Source organism: Lepidochelys kempii, chromosome 9 (assembly GCF_965140265.1).
Source record: "Lepidochelys kempii isolate rLepKem1 chromosome 9, rLepKem1.hap2, whole genome shotgun sequence".
In the NCBI taxonomy this organism is placed as follows: domain Eukaryota; kingdom Metazoa; phylum Chordata; order Testudines; family Cheloniidae; genus Lepidochelys; species Lepidochelys kempii.
The window spans coordinates 55355513-55382218 of NC_133264.1; the positions used below are offsets into that span (position 1 = coordinate 55355513).

The 26706-nt window shown below is 39.2% G+C and overlaps 1 protein-coding gene across 14 annotated transcripts in view; it reads right to left on the reverse strand.

Annotated features, from left to right (window-relative positions):
• The window catches only part of SEPTIN2 (septin 2), a 111846-nt gene that overhangs the window by 83144 nt on the left and 1996 nt on the right, over positions 1-26706 (reverse strand). For 8 of the 14 annotated variants that reach the window (XR_012160861.1, XR_012160860.1, XR_012160862.1 and 5 more), the window contains exons 2-10: positions 23102-23131; positions 21102-21222; positions 16971-17057; positions 14605-14728; positions 10152-10286; positions 9693-9810; positions 6188-6289; positions 5669-5814; positions 2409-2495 (exon numbers count right to left, since the gene is read on the reverse strand). Coding sequence is in view for 6 of the 14 variants with exons in the window: in XM_073360463.1 (XP_073216564.1) it covers positions 2409-2495; positions 5669-5814; positions 6188-6289; positions 9693-9810; positions 10152-10286; positions 14605-14728; positions 16971-17057; positions 21102-21222; positions 23102-23110 (929 nt within the window). In the remaining 8 variants the exon portion in view is untranslated. Of the gene's footprint in view, positions 1-2408; positions 2496-5668; positions 5815-6187; positions 6290-9692; positions 9811-10151; positions 10287-14604; positions 14729-16970; positions 17058-21101; positions 21223-23101; positions 23132-26257; positions 26395-26706 lie in introns of all 14 variants that reach the window. The other 6 variants (XR_012160863.1, XM_073360466.1, XR_012160866.1 and 3 more) reach the window with 5 other exon arrangements.

The following is a 26706-nucleotide window of genomic DNA, read 5'->3' on the forward strand; positions in this document are numbered from 1 at the left end:
ATATAATCTCTTTTGCCTCCATTTCACAGTATTACCACCACCCTATCCCCTTTCTTTGAGAATGGTAGGGAGAATTTAAAAGAACATAAGGGAAAGAGGGAGAGAACAGAACTCCTTCTCATTTTCCCATTCCTCCCTCTCAGGAAACTACCATGGAAACCCTTTCAGAATGGAGGGCCAAACAGCTGTTGGAGGAAAAGAAAGCTGTGGTGCTAAAAACTATTGGGAATTCCTCACAGGTAAGGCATTACAAGTTCTTGATTAGCAAACCAGCATACTAAAGGTAATCACTCCTTATTAAAGGCTTAATCCAGCAAGGTTGAGGGAGCTGTAGAGCCTACCTGCCAGTGGGCAATGGGTGCTTGTGAGGAAGCCTAAGAGTTTATTAGTGGCTGCTGCCACAGCTTCATTTCACATCCACTGGCTCTACCTGCACCCAACTGAGTCCTGAGGACAGTAAACTAGTTAGAATTCAATTTTTAGTAGTGGGAAGTGTGGTTTGCATATACCCAGTGTAACATGCATTCTGAACAGAGAACAACGGATAGAACCTAAAGCTTTAGATCAGCTACAGCTGTTTCTGATCCTTCAGAGTAGTAAAGTGCTACTCTGAAAAGGGATTTTGTACAAAGACAGACCATGGCATTCCATAGGTATCTTTACAATGACTCCGGGATCAACTATTTTCACTTTACAAGAATCTCTTTCCCCATCCCAGTGAATGCTAGCCTTGCCTCAGAGACAAATTCAGTTCTTTCCTTCTCAAAGACCATGTGATAAATGAAGGGGAGGGGGGTGTAAGCTCCCTTTTATGGGCACCCAGCCAGCCAGCTAGCTATAAAGTCCCTCTTGGTGGCTGGTCTCTGCTTGCTTTACCTGTAAAGGGTTGTTAAAGTCCCACAGGTAAAGGAAAAGGAGTGGGCACCTGACCAAAAGAGCCAATGGGAAGGCTAGAACTTTTTAAAATGGGAAAAAACTTCCCCTTTCTGTCTGTTATTTTTTTCTCCGGGAAAGAGGGGAACAGGGAGCAGTTATGCTATGAGAAGCTTTAGGCCAGGTATGATCATAAATCATCAGATCATACCTAGTACTTATTTGGAACTCCCAAATGTGCAAGTAGATCAGAAATGTTTAGAAAGACGCAATTTGCTTTATTTCTGTTTATTTCTTATGGCTAATTGAATCCTCTGTACTAACCCCAGATGCTTTTGTTTGCTTGTAACCTTTAAGCTGAACCCCCAAGAAAGCTATTATGGGTGCTTAATTTTTGGAATTGCTCTTTAAAATCTAGCAAAAGCCTAGGTTCCAAATGTATTTTCTTTCTTTTTGGTTTTAATAAAATTTACCTTTTTTAAAAAACAGGATTGGATTTTTGGTGTCTTAAGAGGTTGGTGCATATGTTGTTTAATTAGCTGGTGGCAACAGCTAATTTCTTTTGTTTTCTTTCTCAGCTCTTCCCCAGAAGGCTGGGGGGAGGGGATGGAGAAGGGTGAAAGGGCTTGAGGGTACCCCACAGGAAGGAATTCCCAGGTACGTCTTCCTGGGGTTCCAAAAGGGGTTTTGCATTTGGTTAGTGGCAGTGTTTACCAAGCCAAAGTCAGAGAAAAGCTGTAACCTTGGGAGTTTAATACAAGCCTGGAGTGGCAAGTATTAATTTTTAAAATTTCTGCACTCGAAGTGCCAGAGTGGGGGAAACCTGCCTTGACAGACCATCACCATAGAAAGTTCTGCAGGCCAAACTAGTGACACCTGCACACCAATGCCTTCAAAAGAGTTGCACAAACAAGACTGTCCAGTTTTTAGTTAGATGGTACTAATCAATTCTAGTGATGCACAAGGATACTATCTGGTTCTTAGATACTATATCAGCAGTCAAACTTTAAGAGAGTAGAATCTCTCAATTTTGTTGGCTATGCAACATTAATAGGCATAAAACCTGCACAAAATTATTTTAGTCAATGAAATCAGCAAATAGAATTCTGAATACACAGGAAGCAGATCTGGTGAGTAAGGGGTTATTTCTGCCATCACTTTTCCTGGAAGAAAAAATTTAAGAGGCAGCTAGCTAGGTCAAATAGCTGGTGACAGGACAATGGTAGGGGATGGACAGGGTGTGTTACATAACGAGTGGGGGGGTGGGGGAAGAAGAGGGACAAATCCCAATGAAACCAGAAGCAAAAGTATAACTCAATTGTCTATCCAGATTTACTAACAATTCATTTCCTCTATTCATGTTTAAATCTAAGGTGTTAGAGACTGATCCATCAGCTTCCAGTTTTTGATTACAGCTCCTGAACATCCTATGGTACATCAGATCCTGCTACTGAAAGGTCAGCATGAGAAGGGGGAAGGACAGACAGAAAGGTAGACTCAGAGGAGACAATGGTAGACTGTAACCATGTACTGACAACCTGCCGCCTCTTTTAAGTCTCTCAGAGCGGAAGTTCTCATAGTGAAGGTCCTGGGTCACCTCCTGAAGATCCTGCATATGGGTACTGGAAGGAGCAAAAAAAAGTTGATAGTGAAACTGTGCCCTGTGCCGAATCATAACTTGCTGAGGCACTTTCTTGATGCGTGACTCAAATATAGTATGAATAAGGATAGTCTGGTCATTTGAACCCAACATGCAAAAATACAAGCGCATTTTTTTACAACCCTCATGTCACTGAACCTCTACACGTCCCCTCCTCACCTCATGACATTAACATTCATTTTTTACAATGTTTATTTCTCTTGAACAGTAGTAGGTCACAACAACCAGCAGTCCAAGTACTGAAAGTAAGGTGAGAGAGCGCACTAGTATAGAGAACATGAAGGTTTCTTGCCATTTGTAAAGAGAAGAGCAACAGCAGCAAGTGTTACCTTCTCACCCCAGACATGGGGGTAAGGAGGTACAACAGCTATCCTTCAGTGTGGAAGAATGAGGAAAGACCGCTCCCAAAAGAATTACTTCCTCTTCCTTGGGAAGGCTCAGGTGGCAAGGTCCATCCAGGGCCCTGTGAAAGGGATACTACTGCCTTGAATATTAGACAGGGCAGTATCATCCCTGACTATTAGACAGGGCAAGTCTCCCAGGCCCCTGTGACCTATATGGAATATGTGGAACACTTTGTGATATTGATACCAATATTATAAAATTGCTATCAATCTGACCAGATATGCTGTGTAAAGTAGCTGCAAAAATGTTATAATTTGCCCAGTATGATAATCTTGTTTATATGTTTGTATCACCCTTGTATTGTGAGTTGTAGATATGCATGGTATATCTGCATTTCAAAACTTGTGCAGTGTTTCTGAGTGACACCCCCAGACAGAATGACCTCAGCACTAAGCCTGCTTGTTGGCCCATCAAGAGTCATCAGCTGTACAATGAACCCATTGGGGGGAGGAATAGCTCAGTGGTTTGAGCATTGGCCTGCTAAACCCAGGGTTGTGAGCTCAATCCTTGAGGGGGCCATTTAGGGATCTGGGGCAAAAATCAGGGATTGGTCCTGCTTTAAGCAGGGGTTGGACTAGATGACCTCCTAAGGTCCCTTCCAACCCCGATATTCTATGAAAGGCGCCAGGGGATATACCTTATGAGTCAGCAAGGCATCGGGGGGTGGGGGGTGGGGAAATCAGAAGCACACTTTGTGACTGGTTGGTGAGTTTAACTTCAGTGTAAACCACAGTTCTGGGAATATCTGCTCTCTCTTTTGCAGCTTGCCAGGATCTTGGCATTTTCAGTGAGGACTATCCCCAGGCACACCAGGTCACATTCCCACTGCTCTTTCCCACCTCAGCTCCTCCAGTGAGAAAGATAACGGCGAGCATTTCTTGTCTTATGCAATCCACTACGTATGTTCTCCCTCTTCTGAAGGAAGGTAAGTATACATTAAAAAGTTAGGTCAACATCACTACTTCTATCAGGGGTGTGAAAAATCCACAGCCTTGAGCGATATAGTTATACTGACCTAACCCCCCATGTAGACAGTGCTAAGTCGACAGAGTAATTCTTTCATCAACCTAGCTACCACCTCTCGGCGAGGTGGGTTACCCACACTGATGGGCGAACCCCTCCTGGTGATATAGTGAGTGTCTACTCTGAAGCACTACAGCAGCACGGCTGTAGCACTGCAGCGTTTCTAGTGAAGACAGCCGTATGCTCCCCTTCTGTGAAACTGTCAGTTGACACTTAAATAACAAAAACAACGTTCATTAGTTACACACAAAGGTATTGATACTTTTTCATCTTTAATTCCACCTTCTGGAAATGAGGTTTAGTGATACCATCAGGATTTTGGTTCTCTATCTTCAGAGCAGGGTGGCTTACAACTCCCTATCACTGCTACCAGAATAGTTCAGTATGTGACTCCATTTGCCTGGCTGCAGTTTGATCACAGGCTGACCTTAAGTTCTATCCCTCACAGAAGCTCTAACCCAAGCACATTGCTTCAAAAAGCTTCAGTACACTGATGTATACTTCAGTAATACTGTTTATTCCCTTCAAAATTTAAAATGTTTGTAAGAAAGTTGCTAAAGTCTCTCAGCTTTGATGAAAGACTAATTTAACCCCTGATGGTTAGGTCAGACTGCTGGACATGAAAGGTCTGAGAAAAGAAAATTTTATTGTCACCTAAGAATTTCCTTTGCACAGCCTGAAGTCTGTATAGTTAGGGGCTCTTAGAATCATAGAATATCAGGGTTGGAAGGGACCTCAGGAGGTCATCTAGTCCAACCCCCTGCTCAAAGCAGGACCAATCCCCAACTAAATCATCCCAGCCAGGGCTTTGTCAAGCCTGACCTTAAAAATGAATATCTTAATAATGAATATCCTTTTGAGGGAGGAATAACTACATATTAGCGTATTAAAAAAGTTTAGAGACCTTTCCTACCAAAGGGCTATATATCTACATAGAACAAGAAGTCTATTTTGTAGGGTTTTGAGAACGTATGTACTGAAGGCCCAGTTGTTGCCTTGAAGTTTCTTTGTATGTATGTAGTGTTGTTGTAGTCGTGTTGGTCCCAGGATATTACGGAGACAAGACAGGTGAGGTAATAACTTTTACTGGACCAATTATTACCTCACCCACCTTCTCTCTCTAGTTTCCTTTTAAGATGGGATAGACAGGCCAAACTAAGAACTCACTTACATGGTCAAGTGTATGGCAACATAATGGGCTACCCCATTAGCTTTCTTAGGTCTTCTCTACATGAGGAAAATGACACACCCAAGGTGTGAATTTAAACCAGTATAAACTCCAGTGTGGACACTTCTTTCAGTGTCAACTTAAGGTGACTGGGAACAGGTTTAACTTTCAACCAAAAACACTTATCAAAATAAGTGTCCGCACAGGGTTTTGAACCAGTTTAAACTTAAATTGACTTTTTAACAGATCTAGCAGGCCCTAGACTCTGAAATGCAAACCTTAAAACCAGGCTCAGCTTTTGATGGTGGTAGGTCCCCCAAATAGGACTGCTGAGCAACAAGGCACGAGAAAATGCTATTAACTTTTTGTAGGTTTTAGTTCTGTGCAGATATTTTGATTGCACTTTTAATATGTAGGGAGTGCTGCTCAATCTTGAGGTTCTTGAGACTTTGACAAAAGGATGACAGTACTACCTCTTGTATCCTAAGAAAGAGGTTTGAACACAAGATTAAGTTTTGTTAGAAGTGTAATAGTCTTACATTAGCATGGTTCTCAGCTTCAGGAAGTCGTTGTGTTCTGGATTCTCCACTTCAACTACACCCCATGGATAGAGACGACCTCTAACTTTTTTACCTTTGGCTTCAATCAACTGATTGGATCCCACTACACAAAATGGGATACTGACCTGAAAAAAAAAAAATCAAGAGTCACCAAGAATGAACTAGAACCAAACTAGAACCAGTAATCAGTTTCACTAGAAATTGCAGAAAAAAAGCAATAAGCTTTGTGTAGTACTTTTCGTCTATAATTCTCAAAATAATTTACAATGAATGGCAAGCATCATTATCCCCATTTTTCAGATGTGGAAACTTGGGCACAGAGTTAAAGTGACTTACCTGAGGTCAGACAGCAGGTCAGTGGCAAAGCCTGGAACAGAATCCAGGTCTTGTTTTAAAATTATATATTCACCTTGGAAAGTCTGGTAAAACAGGATATACCACTTCTAGCTCAAGAGCTGTATCCATCACAACTATGTCTAATCTAAAAACTATTCCTACCTTCAGGAGCCTGGTCTGTTCTTTAAAATCTTCATCCTCATCTGATTCTGCATCGGGCAGGTGATAAATCTTGATGCCATGTTGTTCAATTTCATCCAGAATCTGAAAGAGTACATCAGGAATGAAGGTAATATACACAAGTCAATCCTTTAACTTTCAAGGTAAACTAATTGCGCAAGAACCATGTCCAAAGAAAGTCTAGATTTTTAGAAGTCTTAATTACTTGCCTAATTTGTGTGTGTTTTAAAATAAAGGCCATAATTGGAGAGACTTACTGTAAACTGACTTTTAGTTATCCTGAGTTGTTCTAAACACTGACAAAAATTACTTAATCCTATCATAACATACAAATCTTTCTCTCAAATTTGAGACAAATGACAATTCTGTTCCTTCCAACTCCACCATGTTAGCGTTTTGGAAAATTCCTGTCACTTTCTTGGAGAATTCAGGTTTACATTGTAGAGAGATACACATAAATTTACCCCAAAAATGATAGCACTGATTAATGTAGCAATTGTTCATAGTGAGGCATAAGCCTTTGCAATTAACTCACTATTGTGTTTTATCACTGCTACAATGTCATTTTGAGATTATGAAGTGAGTATAAAAATAGTAATCTCTAAAGTTTGTTTATAAAATTTGTTTAAAACTAATGCAAGTGCAATATCCCCTTCCACATTTAATATCCCTCTCTCAAGCTATGTCTACACTGGCAATTGAACGACATTTTTTTTTCAGAACAGCCGTGTTAGTCTGTATTCGCAAAAAGAAAAGGAGTACTTGTGGCACCTTAGAGACTAACCAATTTATTTGAGCATGAGCTGTAGCTCACGAAAGCTCATGCTCAAATAAATTGGTTAGTCTCTAAGGTGCCACAAGTACTCCTTTTCTTTTTGCAAATTTTTTTTTGTTTTTCAGGTGTTTAAACCCACCCTTGCAAAGGACAAAAGTTTTGCCGGGGCAAGTGCCAGTGTGAACAGCGTGTTGTCGGCAGGAGCACTCTCCTAGCCCTGCCAACAATGCGAACGCCGCTCGTTCGGGGGGAAGGGTAGAAGTTTTTTGTTGGCAGGACAGCCAATGAACAGCGGCTACACTGCGCGACTTAACAGCACGGCTGTGGTGATACTGCTATGTTGCTAAGAGCTGTGTAGTGTAGACATAGCCTTAGGCTAGCTGTAGCCAGCATATCCTAAGTGTTAACTTTTGCTTTAGAAGAAAACTTTTCACCTTCCATGACTGCATAGCAAAATGTATATAAATATTATATATATAAAAAAACAAATCACATTTGTTTTATGGTATGGAGACTGCCACCTTCATGATGAGTTGTGCTGGAGAGAATTTTCCATAGGGAGAAGTCACTAACTGAATAGTAATTTGTGAGCAAATGTATTTTAGTTTTTATATCAATTTTTACACTTTCTGGGCAGATGGGGTCAAGAATTACAGAGTAAAAATATGCTTGGAGTTCTCAACCTCACTCTACTAAGACATGAGCCACACTATGAGAAAAGAAAAGGAGTACTTGTGGCACCTTAGAAACTAACCAATTTATCTGAGCATAAGCTTTCGTGAGCTACAGCTCACTTCATTGGATGCATCCGATGAAGTGAGCTGTAGCTCACGAAAGCTTATGCTCAGATAAATTGGTTAGTCTCTAAGGTGCCACAAGTACTCCTTTTCTTCTTGCGAATACAGACTAACACGGCTGCTACTCTGAAACCTGTCACTATGAGAGTGTCTCATTGACACTCCTCTCCCACTGGTGATAGAATCTCTGTGGCAACTACAGCAATTACTGACTTTCTTAATGTTGCCTTGCCATATATTTTTAGTGGTCAGTATGATGTAGCAGCAGGAAACCAGGGAGAGTCAGCATGATGCAAGAACTAGCTTTGGGTGGGCTACTGGTGGTTCATGGATCACAATTTGGAAGCCACTGATATAAACAGACAAACACTCCCTCCAAGACAGTGAGCAGACTTATTCTCTTCTGGGCTGGAGTGGAGAAAAGATTTCTCTCCTTTTTAGCTCAGAAGATTCACTGAAAATTGAAGAGCTGAATGATGGAACCACTCCATCCATGAGGGGAGGGAAGAAAAAAAGACATGTTGTATATGAAGGAGTAAGGTAACGGACCTAACTCCTGGATTCAATCTGGCACTAAACAGATGAAATTCGAAACAGTCATGTGTAGCCACATTTAAACAACATACATTTCAGTTTACCTATAAATAGTGTAGAGTGAAAATGCTTTCTCACCACAGTCAACAATAGTCCAAACATGATGGATACTGTTTACAAGGAAAATTGTAGCATCCATGAATTAAGTTGTACCATGTTTATTGTTAAAGACTATATATATATATATATATTTTAAAAGTCAAATAAAAGTAAAGAGGGGAAAAAACCCAGTATGATTCTGAATTTCGGGGGTGGGGGGGAAGCAGGGGGAAATCAGAGATTTACTTCAAAACAACTCAACTTGGAACGGCTTATTGCTCCCAGTTACATTTTCAAAGCAAAGTAAAACATAAGAAACTTAGGGGAAAGCTTTGCAGAGATATGGGGCCACGAGTTTAAAGACTGGCCTTCTATGCTGATTTCTTCCCCTCCCTCAATTAAGAGCTGATTTTTGCAAAATTCTAGCAGTACCTGTATTTCAAAGCCAAGTGTAATTAACTCACTGACCAGACTTCAGGAAACAAGTTGAAAGGATTTACAGAATGAGTGGAAGTTTTCAATTTAAGAGTGGTTGTTGGGTCACCAGGGCCTCTTTAACAAGTTAATTACACTTTGCATTGTAAAACTCAAACAGGTATAATCACCTATTGCTTGATTTAAAAATTAAAGAGTAAAACATAAAAGCTCTTCAAGGCTATAAGGATCTGACACTGTGTCTAAGAAGGGGTGGAATAAACTGGTACCAAGCAGTGGGTGTAGGGGGTGTCAACACATAAAGAAAGCGATAACATATCTTAGGGGTATGATTTTTATACTTAAAACACATTTAAACAGTTAAGTATTTAAATGATAATGGAGTCACCTACTTTAAATAAGCTTGTTTGCTAGTGCTAATGTTTATGTTCTTATGTTAATCCATTGCTTCCATCAGTCAGCCCCAACATTTCAAAATTCATTTTATAATTTAAAACTAGTGTGCATAGCCAATCTGACCCAAAGTGAAAGAAACAGGTCCAATCCTTCTTAGGCTTGGCCGGATATTACAGCCGATTTGTACCGCAATACAGTCAAATCGCCGCTCCCACTGACAGATGACCATTGCTGAATTTAAAAAAAGAATAATACCCCCAGTCAAATCAAGAATCAGAATCCTCAGGATGCCAAAGACTGTCTGTGTTTTCTGGCAAATTTTAAACCACAGTACACCATGCCTGTACAGTGTCATGTGGGAGAACAGCACTTTTCTTGGCTGAAGTCTCCCTGCTCACCTACACTAGGGTTACTAGTAGCCAACATTAACACAAACAAAATTAGAACTTACCCTTTTCTTCAGCCTTTCCCGTTCCTTCAGAGTAAGTGTATCAGCTTTTGCAATTACAGGTACAATATTCACTTTGTTGTGTATGGCCTTCATAAACTCAACATCCAAGGGTTTAAGACTAAAAATAACGTTGAAATTTAAAAGAGTGTCAGGTATTTAAATGCCTAACTTATTTTTACACTAAAATGAACACACGCACAATCTTATAAAGATGAGGTTTTTTCTAACAATTATTAAAAAGTTTCCATTTTCAACAATTCTAGATTGTCATCCTAAACGTCCCCTACTTCTCCCCAAAAGGGTAAATTCACCACCTCTAATAGTGATATGTAACGGTTTCTATATGATCTGTCTTGTTTTTCAAAACTTAGTGAGCAAAAACTCTTAGAGTAAAAGTTGTCCAAAAAAAAAAAAAAGTAAAATAAAATAAAATATAAAATAAAGTGCATTGATACTTACCCATGACCAAATGGTGAAACAAAGTAGAAGCAACAGTGTACCCGGTTATCTACAATATGCCGCCTGTTCAAGCCACTCTCATCATGCAGATACCGCTCAAACTGCTCATCAGTATAAGAAATTATGGTCTTAAAACTGTAAGAAACATGTGGATTAATACAGCTATGCTGACCATTTAGATGCTCACACTCCATATTCTGAAGGGGGGTTTTATAGTATTTTTTCAAAGAAAAAATAAACCACCAAGTTATCTCTTAACCAGCCAACCTAATATCTACCCCCCAATATCAAGCAAGTACTGGGGCCGTGAAAATAAGATAAGCTAACAAGATTGGAGACCACAATAGTATACACTCTTGGACATTAGGCAAGTCAAACTCCTGCTTTAATGATTATATATATAGAAAATGCACAAGGGTAGTGAAAAAATCAGTACTATATTTATTCCTCTAGTGACTTTCTCCTGAGATTTCCTCTTGGGTTAATATTAAACAGATGTTCAAGATACTCTTGACTTAAACGTTCCAACTCAGTTTGGGGAAAAAAAAATAAGTCAGCTTTGGTGGTGTAGTAGCAGGCCTGTTGAACTGCGATGCAACAGATCTGAGAAAATGCATCCAATTGCTTATCACATCTATGTCATAAGCAATCAGTTTATTTGATCATAAATATCAGTTCTGTAAAACCGTGTGGTGGCTATACAGTCTAAAATGTTGGCATACATAACTATAAACATAAGTACTTATGGAGAGTAATTACTAGTGCCCATGAAGGGGCTTTGAGAAATTCCAGTTATATTTATGGACTGACATTTACTTAAATTTTCGTAAGAAATAAAGCTCAGCTTTAAGTCACTTATACAAGATTTAAGACTACATCTGTTCCACAACAGATCTGCACTAGCATTTATGCCTGCTTTTAACATGGATATGATATATGCTCAGAGGTAGGAAAGCAGTACTGGAGCTGCTATTATTGTCTGCCCCCTTGCATATACATTATATTGCCTGTCCAAACGGTCTCTGCTCTTGCAAGAGAACCTATAGACCCAACCAAACTTCCTTCTAATTCCATATCTGAGGGGTGGACTAGCTACATCAGCCTTTGTCCACTTCATTCACTTAACAGCAGCAAGAAACAACACTTCTGCAAGTCTTACCTCTACATACAGTCCAGACAGTGTCTTATGGTCATCTTTCCACTGTAAGTCAAAGAACCCTAATCTACCTGAGGCACACTCCAGAGTATGTATTGGCTGCAGTAAACCATATTTGAATCTTCTTGATTTCACCCATAAGATATTTGACCAGCAATAGATCAGTTAAAGTTGTATGTAGAAATCTGACAATTTAATTTAAAACTCAAAAATAAATATTTTTATTTCTTGTTTATCTTTACCTTTAACTGTATCTTAAAAATGTTTGCCAGGGAATTGCTTATCATTTCTCTCCAGTACCTTTTAGAGAGGACTTTTTGTTTATTTTTGAAAGTCTGAATGTGAGGCGATTACACTTAGCATATGAAACTTGGGAGGCAAGAGGCTTGACCGAGGGCTTGTCTACACTTACTGGGGGATCCATGAGTGGTGGTCAATGCATTGGTGGTCGATTTAGCGGTTCTAGTGAAGACCCACTAAATTGACCGCAGATCACTCTCCGGTCAACTTCTATACGGACAGAGCAGAGTAGGGGGAGTAGACAGCACAGCGTCTCCCATCGATGTTGCATAGCGTGGAACCCACAGTAAGATCTAAGCTATGTTGATTTGAGTTATGTTATTTATGTAACTCAAATTGCATAGCTTAGATTGACTTTTCCCTTTAGTGTAGGCAAGGCCTGAGTTAAGACAAATCAAGATGTGGGCTTTTTCTTTTGTATCTCCAGCACATCTGCAGACATGGTAGTTCATCACTTTCTGTAAGAGAGAGGAATTTGAACATTTTGTACCCAAAAAAAGATGGTATGAACCATTTTCTAATTAAATTCTGCTGAACTGCTTGCTGCTATCTATGATCCAAGTCCCACTTCCCATCTTAGTCATTTTCAATTAGAAAGAGTACATAATGGGCTGCACTATAGCTCACTTAAAGCCTTGCAAATTCCCTGTTCACCTTAAAAAGCATGAAAACAAAATTGGAATTAGATGACAAAGCTCAGAACAGAGAATAAAAGGAATTTCACCCTATTTATGAAGGATTGTGTGGGGAACGTCAATTAATTTCCTATATTTTGTTGCTGGGTTATTTGATCTAAAGTAAGTGACAGGTCTATTTATTAGTGCATCTTTAAGACTGTCATGGGCATGCAGAGATCATGGATGGGCACTCTTACAATAGTTTAATAAATCTGAATAAGTTAATTCCTTTAACAGGTCCTTGAAAGTCACCAGCAGTCACCCTAGTTACTCACCAGCTTTTATTTTGTAATTAAGTTATATAAGTTACTCTGTAAAATGCAGATTTTTCCTAAAGAAGCAAGGCAAGATTTTCTTCCAGTATTGTAGTTTTATAAAAACTTCAATATTCTTGCTAAAATCTCATCATGCATATAAATTTTATAAAGAGTTATAACCCCCCACACAACAAAAAGTAGTGCTGATTTAATTCACTCCAATATACCGCATGCCCAGAACTTTAAAGGCAAGTATAACATCATGAGTCAAGTATCAGGGGGTAGCCGTGTTAGTCTGTATCCACAGAAAACAACAAGGAGTCTAGTGGCAACTAAAGACTAACAGATTTATTTGGGCATAAGCTTTCAAGGGTAAAAAAACACTTCTCCATATACCTGAAGTGGTTTTTTACCCACAAACGCTTATGCCCAAATAAATCTGTTTGTCTTTAAGGTGCCACCGGACTCCTTGTTATCATGACTCAAGCAAATGCTAAGGTATCATATCTGGCAAGAGTTCATGATTATCAAGGACTGTGCAAAACACTGGGCACTACAGAAGAGTAATTTTATCAGAGTGCTAAAATACTCTTTATCCTATTGGTCTGGAACATACACGATCGATTTGTAAAAATAAGGATTTTTAAAAACACACCCAAATGAGATCCCTTCAAAGCAATAAAGCAAGCCTGTCTTTCCGCTAAGTCATGTTTCAGATTCAACACTTCAAATACATAAATTAGTAGAAAGATACAATAACTGAATTATAAAAGTATTTATGTTACAACAAACTGCCTTTTATGTTTTAATATAGTACCTAAATGTGCCATTACTGGTACGTTAACTGCCACGTGGTTTAGATGGAACTACTATAGGGAAGGGGTGCATAACTGGTTGAAAAAAAAACACACTCAGTATCAATGACTCATTGCCAGACTGGGAGGATGTATCTAGTGGGTACACTGCATGGGTTACCCCCAGTGAAAAGTTCTGGGCTGCGGTACTATTCAATATTTTCATTAATGACTTGGATAATGGAATGGAGAGCATGCTTATAAAATTTGTGGAGGACACCAAGCTGGGAGGGGTACAAATCCTTTGGAGGACAGGATTAGAATTCTGAACAACCTTGACAAACTGGAGAGCTGGTCTGAAATCAACAAGTTGAAAGTCAATAAAGACAAGTGCAAACTACTACACTAAAAGGAAAAATCAAATAAAAAACAACTGGCTAGACAATAGTTCTGTACAAAATAACTTGGGGGTGAGAGTGGATCACAAATTGAATATAAGCCGACAAGGTGACACAGTTGCAAAAAAAAAAAAAAAAAAAAGCTACTATTCCGGGTGGGGGTTGTTAACAGGAGTGCAGTATGTCAGAAACAGGAGGTAATTGTCCTGTTCTACTCACACTAGTGAAGTCTCAGTTGGAGTACTGTGTTCTGTTCTGGGCACAACACTTTAAGGTAGATATGGACAAATTGGAGAGAGTAGAGAAGAGCAACAAAAACGACAAAAGGTTTAGAAAACCTAGGAGGAAAAGTTAAAAACCTGGCATGTTTAGCCTCGGAGGGGGGGGGGAAAGAAAAAATGAGGGGGGGGCTGATAATCTTCAGATATATTAAGGGGAGTTATAAAGGACACTGATCAATTGCTGTCCATGTTCACTGAAGGTAGGACAAGTAGTAATGGGCTTAACCTGAAGCTCGGGAGATTTAGTTTACATTTTAAGGAAAACTTTAACACAAAATATAGTTAAGTACTGGAATCGGTTACCAAGGGAAGATTGTGGAATCCCCAGCAACGGAGGTTTTTAAGTTAGACACACACTTATCAGAGATAGTCTAGGTATACTTGGTCCTGCCCCAACACAGGGGAATGGGCTTGGATGACCTCCAAAGATCTCTTCCAACCCTACATTTCTGTGATTGTGCTAGGCGCACAATGTACCTGCACTTCAGCGATTTAGTCCTGAGAAAAGAGTATGAGAATGAACTTCAAAGAATCCAAAGGGAGACGTAAATCCTCTTTTCTATAGGTCAATAAACCCTTTATATACATACCAGTCTCGGCAATTGATGGCATCACCATAACCTGGTGTATCTACAACTGTCAAACGGAGCTTAACACCCCTTTCCTCGATTTCAACTGTTGAAGCTTCAATCTGCACAGTCCTTTCAATTTTTTCTATAAAACAGCAAACTTGATCTTAAAAAGAAATCTCATAAATTTAGTTAATTCTAAGGCTAGATCAAGAATATCCAGCAAGTGGAACCATTTAAGAGGCTCTCTCTACTAATAACCTTATTCTTGGGGTCACATGACATCAGAAGCAGACACAAAATTTTCCATAGAAGCGTTTTTTCAAGACATCTGAGGATGTGTACTGTTTCTTTAAATCTGTAGCAGAAAGCCAGGCAGGATGAGTTTAGATAGAATGAGAAACAGACAGTAGCTTTCGGAGTACTTTTATTTTTATAGGGAAGGTTCTTTTCCATTGTTGGAAGAAAATGACAGACATGCCACATGACATGCTTAGCTAATGAAAATGAGTCACTCAACAAGAAAGCAGTGGAACTGCAATGCAAAAAGAACACCCCCCACCCAAAAAAAAAAAAAAAAAAAAAAGAGAAGATTCCCAGAAGAGGGAAACAAAAAATATCCATTAACAGCTTCAAATTCCTTTGGCAGAAATGTGGCAGGTGTGTGACAAATGAGAATGCAGGACAGATAAATTATGCACACTCAGTGGAAGCATGTGCAGAAAAAAATAAAGAAAATTAGCAGTGTGTCTATCAAGGCAAGAAGCCAAGTGATGCCTATACTTAGAATTTCTCTAAGGGAGGTTTCAGAGTGATAGCCATGTTAGTCTGCATCAGCAAAAACGAGGAGTCCTTGTGGCGCCTTAGAGACTAACAAATTTATTTGGGCATATGCTTTCGTGGGCTAAACCTCACTTCATCAGATGCATGGAGTGGAAAATACAATAGGGAGGTATACATACACAGCGTATGAAAAGATGGGAGTTGCCTTACCAAGTGTGTGTGGGGGTCAGTGCTAATGAGCCAATTCAAGTAAGGTGGAAGTGGGCTATTCTCAACAGTTGACAAGAAGGGGTGGAAATCACTTTTGTAGTGCTAAGGGAGGTATTATGAGAATTTTCTGCATCTTTGTTCAAGTTGACTTTATTTTCAAAAAGACTTCTGTCCTCCCTTCTTCCTGTGCCATGAAGGCATTTTTTTCCAAAAAGAACTAAGCAGACTCTTTGGTACTATTCATCATCATTCCTCACTTGACCACATGGGCTCATTAACAGATGCAAAGGGCTCATGTTTCCTGGGGTGAAGTGTACTGCCTCCCTAGCACGCATAAAGTAGATAATAAGCAAGTAGGGCTCTCCAGCCAATGCAGTTTGAATACTGTTTGCAGTATTCCAGTCACAAATGCCTATCGCAGCTACACTAGCACAAATATGCAACCATATTTGGAAGAGACGACTAAGGGTGGATATGATTGAGGTCTATAAAATCATGACTGGCGTGGAGAAAGTGTTATTTACTCCTTCTCATAACATGAGAGCTAAGGGTCACCAAATAAAAATAGGCAGCAGGTTTAAAACAAACAAAAGGAAGTATTTCTTCACACAATGCAGTCAACCTGTGGAACTCTGCCAGAGGATATTGCGAAAGCCAAGACCAGGGGTGGCCAACCTGTGGCTCCGGAGCGGCTCTTCAGAAGTTAATATATGGCTCTTTGTATAGGCACTGACTCTGGGGCTGAAACTACAGGTGCCAACTTTCCAATGTGACAGGGCGGGCTCTCACTGCTCAACCCCTGGCTCTGCCATAGGCCCTGTCCCCACTCCAACCCTTCCTGAGCCCACCCCTGAGCCTGTCGTGCCCTCACTCCTCCCCCAGAGCCTCCTGCACGCCACAAAACAGCTGATCGGGAGGTGCGAGGAGGGAGGGGGAGGCGCTGATCGGCAGGGTGGTCAGTGGGTGGTAGACACTGGGAGCAGGGTGGGGAACTGAAGGGGGGCTGCTGACATATTGCTGTGGCTCTTTGGCCATGTACATTGGTAAATTCTAGCTCCTTCTCAGGCTCAGGTTGGCCACTCTCGGCCAAGACTACAACAGGGTTCAAAAAAGAACTAGATAAATTCATGGAGAATAGGTCCGTCAATGGCTATAAGCCAGGATGGGGAGGGATGGTGTCCCTAGCCTCTGTTTGCCAGAAGCTGGAAATGCGTGATAGGGAATGGATCACTTGATGATTACCTGTTCCGTTCATTCCCTCTGGGGCACCAGTCATTGGCCTCTGTCGGAAGACAGGATACTGGGCTAGATGGACCTTTGGTCTGACCCAGTAGGGCCATTCTTATGTTATGTTCATTCACACTGAAGAGACATTAGGAAATAAAAATGTTTACCGGCTGCTCCTGGGATTATCCTTTCTGGGTAGAGATCTGTCAAGAACAGGCTGTTTATTAGAGTAGATTTTCCCAATCCAGATTCACCTATGATTCATTTTGAAAATATGCTGATCATAAATACGTTCTACATAATTAACCTTTCAGAAATGATATATAACATCTGATTATAGATATTTTTCTTAAGTTAAATGTAACCAAGTCTTTCAAATTGTGGATTAAACTGACATGGAGTGGTAATGATATAGTCAGGCCACTATTATGCGCTTAAAGCAGGAGTTCATTTTATATATTCCAAATTTTTAGCACATAAGCTCTAAGTAAAGCTTGATATTTGAAGACTTACATGTAAATCTGTTAGAGCTCTAATTTTTTAATTGACCTTAAATTCACAGTCTGAGTCTTATGATTTTTCAGTCTCCTGTAGCTTTTAAACTAAAAGTTGTAGTGAAATTTTTGCATATAGTAAGAGTTTGAAGTACATCTGGGATTATTTAATAACTGTCACTGATTGAAAAAAAATGTTACTGGTATACATCACAATCAAATCTTTGTGCTGTGGTTAGCCAATGGAAAACAATTATATCTGCTACTTATATTGTCTGATATGGTATGCAGAAGTCTTTTGAAACTGTTACAGAGTGGTGTACAACACTACCTTTTGGCATATGCACCGAATAATGTTTCCTGTAATTGAAGGCTAACACAATGTGTGATTAATAGGTTTGCTAGTTCAGGGCATTTATGTTGCATCAGACAAAAAGGATCTTCAACAACGGAATGGCTACATAGTTGAAGACCAGGATCTTTGACACTTTAGCCATTTGCTTTGATGAAGACCCTGACCTCTGTCAAACTGCTCAGCTTCTGATGTAGCCAAACTGTTTCAAAGGGGGAGGTGGTGGGGAGGATCTTTGACAATGTATCCAACTGATTTGTCAAAGATCCTGTTCTTCATTAAACTGATCAACAGAACTGAACAAAAAAAAATAAAAATAAAAATGAAAAAAGAGCGAAAGATGGGCCTGTCAATCCCCCTGGGCTATATGACCAATGACACTGATCAAACACAAATGTGATGACTGAATATGAAGACCAAAATGAAAATTAAAAACCTATAACAAAATGAAAAACCCAACCAGCTAAATAGGTGGTCAAATGTTTTAGAAAAATGGCCATTTTTCAAACTGAAAAATTACAACCAGTTCCTACAATCAGCTGATTCAGGAATGGAGCTTGCTGGCTGAACAGTTTCATGCAACAAGAAAGCCATGATTTTTATTGATGGAGTTTACTACTGCTTGAAACTGGGCTAAGCTCCACACCAAAACAAGCCACAGTTTTCCTTATCTACTTTAAAAGTTTGAATAAGTGCAGCTACACTGGCAACTGACCACCAATTAATGAATTTGGGGCTAATCCCAAACCTAGACAAGGCAGTAGTTTAGTGCTGGAAACCTTAAATTGGTCAATTAACACAAGCTTCCTTTTGGTTTAACATGGCCAAGCAGCCAGAATAATATAAATGTCAACTTGCATTTTCATGCATCAGCCAATTTGTCTACACTTGGATAAGTTGGACAAGCAATAATGGAAGCTGTCATTGAAATAGGGAGAATTATGGTCAGAACCATATCAGCATACACAGCTTTTAAGAAAATTTATCCCATCCCATCCCAGTTTCCTGGGAATGAAGACATTTGACTTTAAAGAATAAGATTATAGGTCAAAAGAATAAAGACATTAAATATGATTCACAACAGAAGAAAAAGTTAAACCCCCTCTTTGTTTACCTATACATATCTGAACAGAAGATAGACACATTCAGGCCAAATTACTGAAATAATCAGAATTTTGAGTAATTTATTTTTAACTCACATCTACTGCCCCTCTAGGTTAGCAAAGTATCATCCAAACTCTCCTAATACAATGCATTTCAATGAAGTTGTTTTCCCTAATTTTTCTCCTCAAATATCTTTATTTATACCTTAAAACTATTGGCAGATAGGTAACATACAGTAAGCATTGCTATCCCACACAGAAACTTTCAAATAAGTGTCTTCTCCTTTACTAATGTTGTCTCTTTTCCATACATGAATTTGTTTTTGAATGGAGCAGACACTGGGTTGTTTTGTTTAATAATTTATACGTGGCTCTATGCCAAAGCCACTTTACATAGTTGTATTTTCAGCTGATGTCACAGAGTGCTGGGAATTAAATTTAGCTGCAGCAGAGAAAGTGTGTTTATAGTTCTCTTAATTGTTTAAATGTTTTGGATTACAGAATAGTAGACTTCAAAAAAGGTTAAAAATAAATAATTTGAGAATTGGGGTTTCTTAGCAGATAAAGTTTTAGAAAGTAAACTGACATTTTATATAAAAGCTGTTTAAATGTATCCTGTAAAGATTTTATCCAAAACAAAGCCAGCAGAGCTGATGAAAACCCAAACTAGCAAGGAACAGACATTCAATACAGTATAACTGATTTAAAATTTTTTTGAATTCTCACTCTAGGTAATGCAAGCAGGCTCTCATGAATTATTCTAATAAAATGTGAAAAGCAAAGCTTTCCTAGCATTCAACTGTAAGCTACAAAAACAGGACAGACGTAATGCTGTGGCTGCTCTGTTGGCAGAAAACAAGGAAATAATTATGGATTCGAGGTGGTCTTTTATAAGTCTTGGGCTCTAGAATGATTACAACTCAGGTGGTACATAAACAACCACTAACGGTTCTACCACCAAATAGTTCCATGACTCACAAGCCAACTCCTGCAGTGAGGTACATCTGACAGAAGCAAATAATGAAAGGGAGTTTTTATTACTAGTAACGACGTGTGAAAGATATAACACAGCTTTGTTTTCAGATCTGGGATTGGGCTGCTGGGTTGGGTTGTTTTTGTTTTTAAAAACCACAATTTTACTGGTAGTCTGGAACAGATGGATAGAACCCTGAAATGTCACTTTTCAGTAAACATATTATAAGGTTGAGAACTAGTATGCTCAAAATCCAGAAATTCAAAAGTTATGGTTTCCACAGTAACATGGATACGTAAGTGTAATGTGTCTGAGTTAACCTTACATAATGACAGGTTTCAGAGTAGCAGCCGTGTTAGCCTGTATCTGCAAAAAGAAAAGAAGTACTTGTAGCACCTTAGAGACTAACAAATTTATTTGAGCATAAGCTTGCTCAAATAAATTTGTTAGTCTCTAAGGTGCTACAAGTACTTTTCTTTTTGAGTTAACCTTGACTTGGGAGCCTGGTGGGGAGTGAAGAGACAGTCTGAGGACTGCTGAATTGCAGAGCCAAATGAGGTGGTCAGTTTGGTATGAAAGGGTTTCTTTTGACCTCTTCTGCTATTCCTTATGCAACACTAAAGTTATCTATCTCATTTTAATGGCCTGTCAATTTCCCATTTAAATGTACATTAAAAAAAAATTGTACAGTTAATCATTTTATGCCTACAGACATTTTTTCCAAGTGAAATTGTATCAGCTCCCATACACTGCTGGGCATGCATAATACAATTACGATTACAACAAATAATGGAAAACTAAATGTGCAAGGATGGAACATTTAAAACTTGAAAATTGCTACACCAATTTTCTTCATGCTTAGTCACTACTACTCACTGACTGGCCACATGCTGAGTTTCAAAGTTCACCCATTTTTGCATTATCTGAGCACAATAAATGGTTCAAATAGGGATATGTGAGGGGGAAAAAAAAAAAAAGGTTGTCCCAACTCAAAACAGCAAAATAAGACTTTTCCTCAAACTTTTTTTTTAAACCCATTTAAGCACAGAAAGTTTAAGTCCCAAAGGACAAAACAGGAGGAAGTAATGAGTACAAAAGGTGTGAGAAGACCTTCTTAATCTTACCTACAGAATTAGCTACCACACACAATGTTTGGATGTATTACTACTTATGTGGAACAGCTAGCTCATTAACACGTTGAAGTATACTTGAGTTTAATTATCATCTTTAAACTATACAACTATACAGGACTGAACCACTGGATACTATATAAAGTATATGAAGACTTCCTTCACGCAAGAAGTTACATTGCATTCAGCCTAATCCCCAGTTTTCTAAATTCTAATTAGAAGAATTTATTAAAAATATTCTCTTACCAACCACCATGAGAGTGAACTCAAAGCCCTTTTTCACAGACTTCCGATGAACCTGGTTGGGAAGGTTTGCAAATCCAACATAGCCAGGAGTTTCTGGATTGGTAAATTGGGCAGGCGGTTGCTAAATAAAATAATCAGAAGATTATATATGCTATAGGCTGAAATAACTGAGGACAGTTCTGAAGCTTGTAATTACAAATTAGAGGCAGAGCGGGAAAATATTTGAAGTCTTCAGTCTTTATTGCTCACACTGTTCTCTACAGAATAGGCACTCAAGTTTGAGTCACCGTAAGTTAAAACAGAGGGAGCTGGCAGGAGTGTTTTCTGTAAAAGGCCCTCACCTTTGGAACTTACACCCCAACCTTTGGTCTGAAAGAACCCAAACCTGTTGGTGTGTATCACACATTGCAAGGCCTACTTTTTCCACTCAGGCTTTAGGGAATGGAAAGGATTCATGATTTGGTTTTGGTTGTGACTTCACTGCTGATTTTATTTGCATTGTTTTTCTAAATAACTGTCAAAAGGTGCCTGAAGTAAATATAGGAATCCTTTTTTGTATATTATATTGTTATAAGTGTAGATACATAAATGACTGGCTGCACATGCACAATGTAAACCTAAAAAACATTTACATATCAAAGTTTTCACTGACAAATTAGATAGCAACAGCTTTATTATATCTGTTTCATTTCCAGATTAAAATAAATGGCATGTTTTTCCTCCAAGAGTTTAAATGAAACTGAAAATTCATGGGATGCGTTTCTCACTACTACTACTACATGTTGTGCAGAAACCCACTACAGCTATATTCACACTACCATAATGGTTAAACAATTTTGAAGACAATTTTACAACACAGAATAGATTAACTGTGCTAAGTGAAAGTTTTCACAACTAGTGTAGTTTATTCCAACTATCCTTCCAAGAATTATAGTAAATTATATTCAATATTACCCTCAGCAGACTATGCTTGTGTAGTAATCATACTAACTACTTTTAAAAATGTGTGGTGTTTAACGCCAATTTAAAAGTGGTTGTGTGGATGGGACTTATGCACACGCTAAATCAAATTGCAACTCTACATTTCTAGTCAGTTCTGACACATACAAATAAAAAAAATTAAAAGCTACCTGTTATCTGATGATAATCTATTTGAAATCTTATAATAAAGCAAGAGGATTGACTTAATACAGGTGTCCCTTCTAGCTCAAAGTAATCTGTGATCAGTTCATTAAAATCAGAAGGAAAACTAGAGGGTGCTCTGGAAAGGACTCAACTTTCATTTTCAATTTACAATGTATAAACACATCCAACATTAAAGAATAGCAGAAAAAGTTTTCAGACATATTGGTTATTCTCCCCAAACATACTACTCAAACACTTTACACAATTTATGTCAGTGACAATAGGTTAATATGGGCCATTCCGATTTCTACTTTTGACACAAAATGGGTGGAACAAGAAATCTGAATTTTATATGCTGATTGTTACATTTATATGATCTTTTCGTTTAAATTCTCTATTGTTGCTTTTATAATCTTGCTTAAAGGATCTGTCCATCCCCCAGCTTGCTTTTGGGGCAAAAGCCAATTAAACTGGTGTTCATCCTTTTCCTGAATGTTCATTGCTGACTGCAAAACTGGGTACACAGTGGCAGAAGAGAAGTTCAAATACAAAATAGTACAGTTGGGGTAAAGGGTTTGCTCAAGTGAGGGACATTACCTCAGCGGAAAAAAGCTACATGGTTTCCCTTTATAACCTCAATAGGGAAACAACTTTCATAAACAGTGTTTTGCATAATTTCATCTGTTACCAAACTGTTCAAAGTTTATTTTCATTCATCTCTAAATTTGAAATATTCTATACACTTGACTGTGGATCCCACACTCTAAAAACTTTATATTCATTGCACATGAAGGAACGGTTGCACTATCTAAAAACCTTAATAAAAAACTATGCTTTTATGTTGTAATTAATGAAAATACAAATGCTGTTCTTACCTTGGCCATCCTTATGGAAGGTCAGCCACTCTGTGAACAAAATGTTTTTTAGTTTGTTACAAACAGGATAATATGAAGACCAAAACACCTACTAAAACCACCACTGTGCAATCAAATTTTAATGGTCTCTTGACAGTGAGCAAGACAGAGACCATTCTAAACTACTTGCATGTATTACCCAGCTTCTGGACCACCTCAAATGATTTCCTGTCAAATACCATTTTTATCTTTACCTTTGTTATGAAAATCTCACTCCATATTCAAAGATTAACACTGAATGCCTAACTCCAATTTTATTTAATTCATTGGAATCAAAGTTAAGCCAACACTGTGTGCTTCAGAAAATTCCACTCAAACTATACGAGAAGAAAAAAAATCTTTTGCATCTGGAAAAATTATAAAGCTTACACCTTTTACAAAAACCAACTGAAGTAAAATCTAAAGAAGAGCTTTATGTAGCTCAAAAGCTTGCATCGTATACCAACAGAAGTTGGACTAGTAAAAGATATGACCTCACCTACCTTGTTTCTCTAAAAGAAACTATTAGAGTTTACAGGAAATTGCCTTTTCAGAATTCAGATAAAATTTTCAGAATTCAGACAAATACAGCTTTCTCTCCTCCCCCACACTTTTAAGTGTCCTGTAAATAATCATTAAAGGAAGAGGTTCAACAACTCTTTGGGGGAGAGGGACAGCTTAGTGGTTTGAGCATTAGCCTGCTAAACCCAGGGCTGTGAGTTCAATCCTTGAGGGGGCCATTTAGGGATCTGGGGCAAAAATTGGGGATTGGCCCTGCTTTGAGCAGGGGGTTGGACTAGATGACCTCCTAAGGTCCCTTCCAACCCTGATGTTCTATGAACTTTGAAATGTGATAGGGTAAGCAAAATTAGAAAAATCATCATCTCCTCCTCTCTAAATCACAATGTCTACAACAAGAAAAGGAGTACTTGTGGCACCTTAGAGACTAACAAATTTATCTGAGCATAAGCTTTCGTGAGTTACAGCTCACTTCATCACATCCGATGAAGTGAGCTATATGCGATGAAGTGAGCTGTAACTCATGAAAGCTTATGCTCAAATAAATTGGTTAGTCTCTAAGGTGCCACAAGTACTCCTTTTCTTTTTGTGAATACAGACTAACACGGCTGCTACTCTGAAAAATGTCTACAACCTAATCCTACCATTTAAAATGCTGCTAAAATCTTTTTGCCTCATAGCTCTGCCAGCTCCTCCCCCCCGTTTCTCCTTTAGCTCCCCCTTCATCTACCATGTCAAAAACTAACTTCTTGTCCTTACTCACAAAAAGTCTCCATAATTTATAGCCCCACTCTACCAGACTGACTCCCACCTTCACTATCACTGATGCCAAATTTGATCACCCAATTTTCTGCTCGTTCTCCAAGCACTTGCATTCCTTCCCCCATGCCACTCCTTAAAGGGGGGGGGAGGCTTCCAATTAAAAACCATAAACCACCACCTAATCCTCCTTCAAGTCCCCCAAAACTCATCTCTTCCATAATATATATCTTAAACTGAAACCTGACAATGGCTAGACAGGTAGAGAACTGTGATGATTGCTACTGACTGCCTACAATATGTCATCTTAACCAAGATATAAAACCAGAGGCCTTGACCCTTTGTGGTTACTAAATGTTCAATAGTAATTTTCACAAGAACAAGCGGTGTTTACCAAAATAGAATATTTACTAGGGAGTTTAGTTATTACCAGGGACTTCAGGAAGCAGATGTATCCAAATTTGCTATCTGCGTAGCAAGAAGAGTGCAAATTTACCTGCCACAGTTAACTGTGCCTTCAGGACTGAATTACTGTTACACATTGTGTGTGTGCGCGCATGTGTGAAGGAAACAGCCTGAGTGGCTTCAGTGTATGTCTACACCATGCACCTTATAACAGTGCGGATGTGCTGCTACAGCTGCGCCTTGTAAGGCACACAACGTAGTCGCTCTTTGTCGATGGGAGAAAGCTCTCCTGACAATAAAATAAAACACTAATGCGGGGCGGTATCTTAGTCAACAGGAGAGTGGCTTCCACGGATGAAGCACTGTCCACACCATGGGCATGGAAATCGTAGGCTGTGGGAAGCTGTGCCTCCCCAAACAGCCTAGCATGGCCCCACCCACACCCTGCCTCCAGGCCAGGTCCCTTCCTGCAGTTCCCCCCAGCCCTTTGCCCTGGCTGCTGCCATTGCGGTGGCACACCAGGGCTGGGGGCTGCTGTCGCTGCGCTGACTGGGGCTACAGTGGAGGTGCAGACGAGGAGGGTGAGGGGCAGAGCTTCGGGCACAAGCAGAGGAGCTGAGGTCTAGGCTTCCACAATGCCCGGGTCACCAGCTGCCTATCGTGCACACCAGAACTTTGTCGTTAAAACTTTTGTTATTCAGGAGGGATGGGGGTTTCCACACCTCTGAGCAACAGAAGTTTTAACAATGAAAGTACAGGGCAGACAAAGCCTAAGAAATAAAAGCTAGTGCAATATATGACATTGTGTTTGTTAGGTGGAGTTCCATGCTATAATTATGTAACATCAGTGCTCCGTGATCTATGGACAATGATCAACGGTCAACAATCAGTTTCCAAGTGGAATTCAAGGAGCTGGTTTAAACCGATCGAGTCCTAAATTGTTTGATATTAGTCAAGAGATTTCGACTCCTTAAGCTACACTGCTGTGGCTAGGATCAGAGGCAGTGCTCAGATGACAAACTCTCAGAAAGAAAAAGGGAGTTACTAGCAGGGTGTTCTCAACTTTAGAAAATCTTCTCCCTGTTGGTCCAAGGACCACATTGGTTTTCCAGGCACACTGCAAGGGCCATCTTTCCACCCACGAAGTGTGGGGGCGCGCAGGTTGTGGGTTGGAGGAATTTTATTATGGCTGCTTGGTGGAAAGGGGTATTTACATTTGCTGATACATATCTGTATATTTATTGCTAAAGATAAGAGTCCTGGAGATATTCATTGTGAAATTGAGATTACAAACAGGTGCTTATTTTATAAATCTAAACAAAAAATATGGAGAGTTACCATTATATCAAACTGCACAAAAGGTAAATTAAAAGACCTCTACCTAGTAGTAACTTTCTCTTTAAATTCTGTGCAAGTAGGTCCAAGGGTACTGAATTACTTAAGACAATGAATTACCTTCCATATGGATCTTCAAGAACTTCAAATATTAACTGATCAAATCTCAACATCCTTGAGTTAAGTTTCATTATCTCCATTGTACAGAGAAGGAAACTGAGGCAGAAAGAGGACCGTGTCCTTCACTCAGGATCACACTGCAAGTCCATGTCAGCGGTGGGATTTAAAACAAAAGCACCTTGAATTTTCTGTTATAGTTATAGGATCACACTATTTTGTATTGGATACGCTGTACTGTCTGGTCCAATCTAGGCTTCTCTAGCATAACCATTTATTCATTTAGGGTTCCTGTTGGCCACTGGTTCTCAACCAGGGGTACACATACCCCTGGGGGTACGCAAGGGTCTTCCAAGGAGCATATCAACTCACCTAGATGTTTGCTTAGTTTTACAACAGGCTACATAAAAAGCACTAGTGAAGTTAGTACAAACTAAAATTTCCTAGAATGA